The following is a 7,129-nucleotide window of genomic DNA, read 5'->3' on the forward strand; positions in this document are numbered from 1 at the left end:
GGATCGGATCGGCCCCATCCCTAAAGTACTTATTAGCTAAACATAAAAAAGCATAAAAACCCTTACAGGTGCAACTATATGAGTAAATACAGAAAGCGACAAATACAAATTACAGTAAAAACAAAAATATTTGAGATATTGTTTGTTTGGTGGGGATTTGTCCATTGCACAATCAAGCAGACTAATGAAATCCAGACTTAAAAATGCTGCCCAGTTCCCTGCAGCAAACCAATAGTAATTACTTTCTATACATGTGTAATATAAATATGTAAAGTATGTGCACTGTTTCCATTCACCTTCTCTTTGTGTTGCCCAGCGACTGGAGCGCCGGCTCTGGCATGGAGGATGCGAGGCCGTACATTCCCCCAAAGCGGCTGGGGAAGGCAGGTAATCCGCCTCCTGACCCATCAGCTCCTGCAGACCAAAAATACACTCAGTTACTTACTGGCTCATAATGGGTTCCTTATCTTGACCTTTAAAGCTGCAGTAGGCCACGTTTGTTAAAATAACTTTTGGTCATATTTGCTGAAATGTTCAGTTCAGCCCACTACATTCTCACAGTAGTACATGAGACAGAAAAAATCAGGTTCCTGAAGGAAAACAACCAATCAGAACCAACAACAAAGACAGTTCCACTCCTCGACTACAATAGCACAAAGTAAAGCTATTAATCTCTGAGGAATAACAATCTTCACACCTATACCTACACAGACCCACTAACAGCAACATAATGTCATACGAATAGCAAAGGACATATGCAAAACGGTCAACAGCCGAGCTACAACATCTAAAGCTAAACTGCCTGGCAATCAAAAGGGATGAACAGTCATTATATGAAGACAAAGAAACAGTCGGAACCACTGTTTGTTTCCAACCATCCTCTCACTCACTGATCTCTCTCCCTCTGTCTCTTACCACATTGGACAGCAGCACAGTCCAGAGACTAAAAACAGCATGTGTGATTTTATTAAGAGCAGTGCATCTTCACCAGGCCCTGACTCACAATGATGTCAACCTCATGGATTCATCTAGAACAGAGACAGCACCGCAGACTGCTGTCCGTTTAAAGTCAGCAGTAAACACAAAAGGTACAAGTGTGGCACCAAAACTGGCATTTTTAGTTGACCTCTTTTTAAATGATCACCTATTCACAATCTATTTTCTGTGAGACTACGGATGGTGTTAGATACTGGCAACGTACCCACATGTACCACACGTGTGCATTAGGCGGACAGACACTTGCACAAGCCCCCGAGAGGTGAGCGGGGTTCCATGTGCTGCTGGGAGGCTCTGACACTTGAGAGTAGGCTGGAGAACAGCTTTGCATTCCTAACATGACTTCAGATTAGGGGGGTGATTTTAGAAGTGTACCTCCTGAAACAATCTGTCAATCGACAGAAATCTCTTGCCGCCTTTGTTAAACAATTTCCTGGGAGAAACCCTGAGCTCTCTGTGGTCAGAGGCCACCCTGGATCAGTCAATAATCCACCCTTGCCTCGAAGACAGAGTTAAGTAACTTTGTGTTCATGATTTAACCCTACGTTTCAACAGACTGGGGGGTTTCATTCCAAGCACACACTACGGCCACTGATTAATAACCCCAAACTGAGGATGGGGAAACAGGTCTAATCAGTAAAATCAGCTTGAATTAGTTCGGAAGCATAGACAGAATCCCCTCTCTTTGAACAAATTTGGAATTTCTGGCTTCAGTAACTTTCAAGCATTGCTGCAAGCACTAAACCCAGACTCCAGGGACCTGTTACACAAAGGAGGTTTACACAGTTATCTGGATTCAACTGTAAAAGGCAGAAACTCCCAAAATCTGGAACATGGACTGGCGTACAAGATTTGTCTCAAGGTTTTGCCAGTTCAGCTTTCCCAGTAAACCTGCTCAGTTGGACAGGCAGACTGCTTCCAAATGTCCCTCAAGATGCTACATCCATGTTACAATCTGTGTTTTCCCCCACTGATTTGTTTTCTTTGGGGTGGCAACATGTTGACAGGGATATCATTACATCATTGTGTAACTAGGCTTGCACCATTTCAGCAACGCATAAGAAATGTATGTCTGAGAAACCCTGCTAACAGACCATGAATATTGAAGTCAAAGGCATGACCACCCCTGTTATGTAAGTAAGGCTTATTCACACATATGTTCCAGTTCCCATGCCCCCCTCCATTTCCTAATGCAGGTTGATTTTGGTTTTTATCAAAGGTTCTGATGCTAAAGTACAGACGTAAGTGATCAACTGAGATCCAGCTGTCCGTCATTCTCATTAGCATTGCAGGGGTCGTTAACATTATTACAGTTACTGCTGAAAGAAACTGAAAGGCAACAGGTACAACGTATCACTCCTATTTATCAAGAACCACCCAAACAGCAAAGGAGGAAATAATCCGCTGCTGACCTGTTCTTTGCAGTAAAAACCTGCACAGCGTCATGTCACACATTCTTAAAAAGCCACAAGTGGATCAATACTTAATCAGAGTCCTGCTGGAGCCGCTACAGCTACAGCTACAGCTACAGCTACAGCTTACAGCACAGAGCGGCCTACAGCTACAGGCTAACAGCCTACAGCTAACAGCAGCAGAGCACAGAGCGGCTGGGACAGTCGGTCTGGAGGTGCCGGCTGTCAGATAATTAGACAACACTGTCAGAACTGCACTTGGCTGTTCGTGGATGTAGCTTTAATAGGAGCACAGCTTAGCATTCAGTAAGCTTGTTAATGACTTTCACCGTACAGAGCATTGAGAAAGACAGCAGCCAGTATAAATCCACAGCACCAACAAACAGGACGTTATATAATGGGACCAAAGCCACGGAGTCGTAGCAATGTCCCACACATCCCATCTTGGGTAACTGATTCAAACAACCAACTAAACCTTAGCGTGTGTTAGCTAAGTCTGTTAGCATTACCTAGCTGTCCTGCTATGGAACTGCCAATAGAAAAGGGATGTTCACTGCTACAGTTCTTGTGATACTCAGCCAATATGTAATGAAACATGACTTATTATTATCTAATTAGCCATACGTGTATATTTCAATGAAGATATAGCTTTAGCCACCTGTGCTAGAGACCTGAACTCTCGTCAAAGTTGAGCAAGTTTTGAGCTAACTTAGCATTTAAAGGACCAGTGTGTAGTGCCATCTAGCGGTGAAGCTGCAGACTGCAACTAACTGAATACCACTCGGAGTATGGGATGTGTAGGAAAAACTACGGTTGCCCCTGAAACTTGCAAAAAAGGTCTCCATCTACAGCCAGTGTTTGGTTTGTCTACTCTGGGCTACTGTAGAAACATGGCGGTTCAACATGGCCGACTCCACGGAAGGCGACCCCCAGCGTCTGCAGGTAAAAACTGCTCATTCTAAGGTAACGGAAACTCAACAATTCCTATATTCAGGAGATTATTTACTCAAGACCACATACCTATGGACATTATGTTCTATTTCTGCCAATAGATCCTCCTAAATGTTACACACTGGACCTTTAACTGGCTAGCTTATATGTGTTATCTAAGTCTGTTAGCATTAGCTAGCTGTCCTGCTATGGACGACAGCTCCTGATAGGAGAGGGACGATCCCCGATACAGTGCTTGGCATACTCAGCCGATATGTATTGAGACAATACACAGCTATACATGTATATTTCAATTAACGTAAGTTACGCCAGAGACGTAAACTCTCTCCCGAACAGGTCGAAGTTTTGAACTAGCTTAGCATGTAAAGGCACTAATGTTGGTTACCGTTGTCTGGGCGTTTATTCTAAGCTGACTTTGACGTCTCTCCTCCTCTATGGCAAACTCTATTTTGTCGAGCTGCCCTCGGACTATCTCCCGCTGGTGGAAATGGAAAGCTGGGTGCAGGGAGGCCATGGTATAAAGCAGCGCCAACTGCTCCAGAGGTCCCGCCGCGGTTTCGTTAGCGGAGAAGCCGCAGGTCTGCTCCGACCGCCCGTACACATTCCCGTCCTGACACGGCGGATGGGACGCGGGGTGGAGAGGGTCCCTTAACGGAGGAAGGGAGTAGTCGTAATTTTTGTAGAACAAGGCCTGATCAACATGGTTCAGTATCCGAAAGAGTATTCCAGCACATTCCCTGCTGTCAGAGCCCAGGAGGGACAGGCAGACCAGGAGTTTGGACCGGACAACTGGGTCGATCACGTCTGTTAAAACTCCCAAATCACTCGGACTATTTGCCCGAAACTCAAAGTCCCTTAAAACATGGTAATCTTTCCTAGCGAGATCCTCTAAGTAAGATCCCAAAAAGCGGAGCTCCAGGGGTTGGCACATATGTAGCAGCCCGCACATGAACTCGATCCGCTTAGCGGGGTTTAGATGTAGGCCGAACCACTCGAAAACAGTCTCCTTGTCCAGCTGGGATGGGTACACATACGGTCTGGGCGACTCGTCCACTCTGTCGGACACCGAACAGGGAGGCACAGCCCCGGGAAGATGTTGGTGCTCCGGCTGCTCCAATGAATCGTCCTCGGCCGTTTCGTCGCCTCCTACCTCGCCCGTTTTCATCGGTAGCTTCATTTTCAGCATTATCAGCGCTGCGAGAGAGGCTTCACCGTGTAAACGACGGTCCAATATACATTATTGACAGCGTCCACCGTTTCGTAACCCTGAAGGAGCGGCGAGCTGTCAGTCGTTTAGCAGTGTTTTTACTCCCAGACAATCATCTGACGCTGCGATAGTAACGTTACTACTGTAGCGCTTTCCCTACGTTTCGTTCTTCTTCTACTGCTCATTTCCGGCAGAGTGCCTGTGTACAGTCGGCTCTTTGCTGCTACCGTGCGACTGATGGAGGACTTGCTGTATTTTTTTTATTTTTTTTTCGGTGGTTCCAAACCTTTTTTCTTTAGGGACCTCTTTTCCATCATTTAGTAAACCGGCGACCCCTGACCAAGTGACATATTTTTGATGGATATTTCATATTATATTAAAAACTGATACAATTAACCCAAATTGTGACCTGACTAACTGCAATAACATTGCGTAAAACTAATTTAATTGGATTTCGATTAGTTTTAAGCAGATTATTTCCTGTTTTAGAAAACTTTTTATTAAATTCTGTCTGTATTGTTAAAAAAAAATATATTATATAATATAAATATATTATTAACAATAATTCATACTTAGTCGGCTTCTTTTCTGACAAATTGACAAAGCGTTTTCTTGTCCCTGATGCTTGGTCGTTGTTCTATTAGTCAACTTTACATTTACGTTTCTTCAAAGAAGTGAACCAAATGTTGATATATAACGTTAGGCCTACTGTGTATATTTCTTAGGTTTTCTTACACACCTTAAACAACCCCCAGTTGCATTACATCATACAAGGAAAACATATTTCAGTAGGACTGAAGTGACCCACATAACGAATGTAGATCTACAGTGACACTAAAGTCACATGAATTCTGATGTGACTGTTCACACTGGGAAGAATCAGACCTGTATTTGATTTGGACCACATATGAAAGTGCCCCTGAACAGAACTTAAAAGATCAGATTCCATGTGATTCATGATGTTTACACTGTCATGGAAAAATCTGATCTGAGTCACATATGAGCAAAAAAAATCTGATTTGGGTCACTTTGGCCTGCAGTGTGAATACGGACCTATAGCCTACGTTTGAGAGCATAGTTAGTGGACTCTGAATCAGTATTACAATTCAGAAACAAGACCATGCCTTCTAATACTGGTGTAATGTAGAAAAATAAGTGAGTAATGGATTTAAATTCTATTTTACAGAAAGAACATACTGGAGAAATATTAGTTTTAAATGGATTTAATCATTTATTACAAGAGTAGTAGTTCAAGCTTAACCAAACTTTCTCTGCTAAGAGTTCTGGAAAGTTTAGTTAAAAGAGTCGATATGTTTCTGATAGGGTGATTATTAAAGGTCCTTCCCACCAAACGCAGACTTGCTGTAATCCAAAGTAGACTATATAAATAAAACAGTGCTACTATTTATATCATTGCTATAACCAGGCTATGTACTTTTAATGTCTGAAGGAAGTTTATTACCCTTCTGGCAATTTGGCTAGTGCACTGAACATTACAGTTACTGTACAGTAGTAGCCTTTTGTCTTCTGTAGTTGCGATCAAATTATATTCCAAATATCTTATGTTTGCACAGTTACAGTATTTACTTATAGTCTTAAAAATATACATTTACCCATGACAGCTCTGTTATTTGACTCCTGTGCTGGAATAACACTACATGATGTACCTGATGCAAACTCGAGCTGTCTAGTAGACCTGTCAACAGCTGGTTGCAGTTGTCATAAAAGCACACAGAAGCAAGCAATAATATAACCTAGCATTTGGGTTTTGAGGAACACTGTGAATGAAATAGATTTTGTTATAGTAAATGTTTGAGACACCTTACCATCATGGTGCAACGCTCAAATAGTCACATTCGATATTTTCTAACCATTTCTGTTACATTTTAGAAGCAAACCTTGATTTTCCCATTATTTTTTTCTTTTTTAGTATAGTTTCAGTAAATAATAGAAAGGAGGAAAAGAAAGAGACTAATAATGGTGTTACACTGACTTTCATTTAGGCAATACTGCCCTCTAAAGGAAAAATGCAACAATTACAAAAATAAGGAAACCAGAATGGGTAAATGTGGCTGCTTGGTGCAGCTTCACTTCCTCTGGGTTTGAAGATGTGTCTCTCTGCTTAGTCTGGATCTGAATAGTTAAACAGCTGCGTCCTTTTTCTTCTGCGACTTCATGTCCCGCAGTTCGCCAAGAAACATGAGGTCAGGAGGTCAGATGTAAGGAGATGAGAAAAGACAAGCAGACCTTGTGTGAAATAAATAAGCTGTGCTGTATTTCACACAGAACAATGCCATATCAAAAGTGTATGCTGGAACATCATAGAGGTCATCTGCATATACGGTTTTCATTCAATTCAAAGATCCCCTTTAATGTGACATATATAACCTCATGACAAAAAGGTATCTACTCCTTCTACCTCATACCAGAATCTATGAATATATATATAATTGATGATTGATAAAGTTTTGCTGCTGACTTCCAAGCTATTTGTGATGTCACAAATCCTGCTGTTAGGCCCCGCCCCTTACAATCACATGTTCAATGAGCTCAGAGAAACTTT

General features: G+C 42.3%; 1 protein-coding gene across 1 annotated transcript in view; it reads right to left on the reverse strand.

Annotated features, from left to right (window-relative positions):
• LOC118332334 (zinc finger CCHC domain-containing protein 2-like) overlaps nt 1-4,732 on the reverse strand; it is a gene marked incomplete at its 3' end in the record, with an annotated part of 5,104 nt that extends 372 nt beyond the window's left edge. Inside the window, 2 exon segments of the mRNA XM_035667606.1 lie at nt 297-414; nt 3,745-4,732. Of these exon segments, the coding sequence (XP_035523499.1) occupies nt 297-414; nt 3,745-4,545 (919 nt within the window).
• Between the last annotated feature and the right edge of the window lie 2,397 nt (nt 4,733-7,129).

This window comes from Morone saxatilis, unplaced genomic scaffold (genome assembly GCF_004916995.1).
Source record: "Morone saxatilis isolate NCDOM2014 unplaced genomic scaffold, NCSU_SB_2.0 Contig0, whole genome shotgun sequence".
Lineage (NCBI taxonomy): Eukaryota > Metazoa > Chordata > Actinopteri > Moronidae > Morone > Morone saxatilis.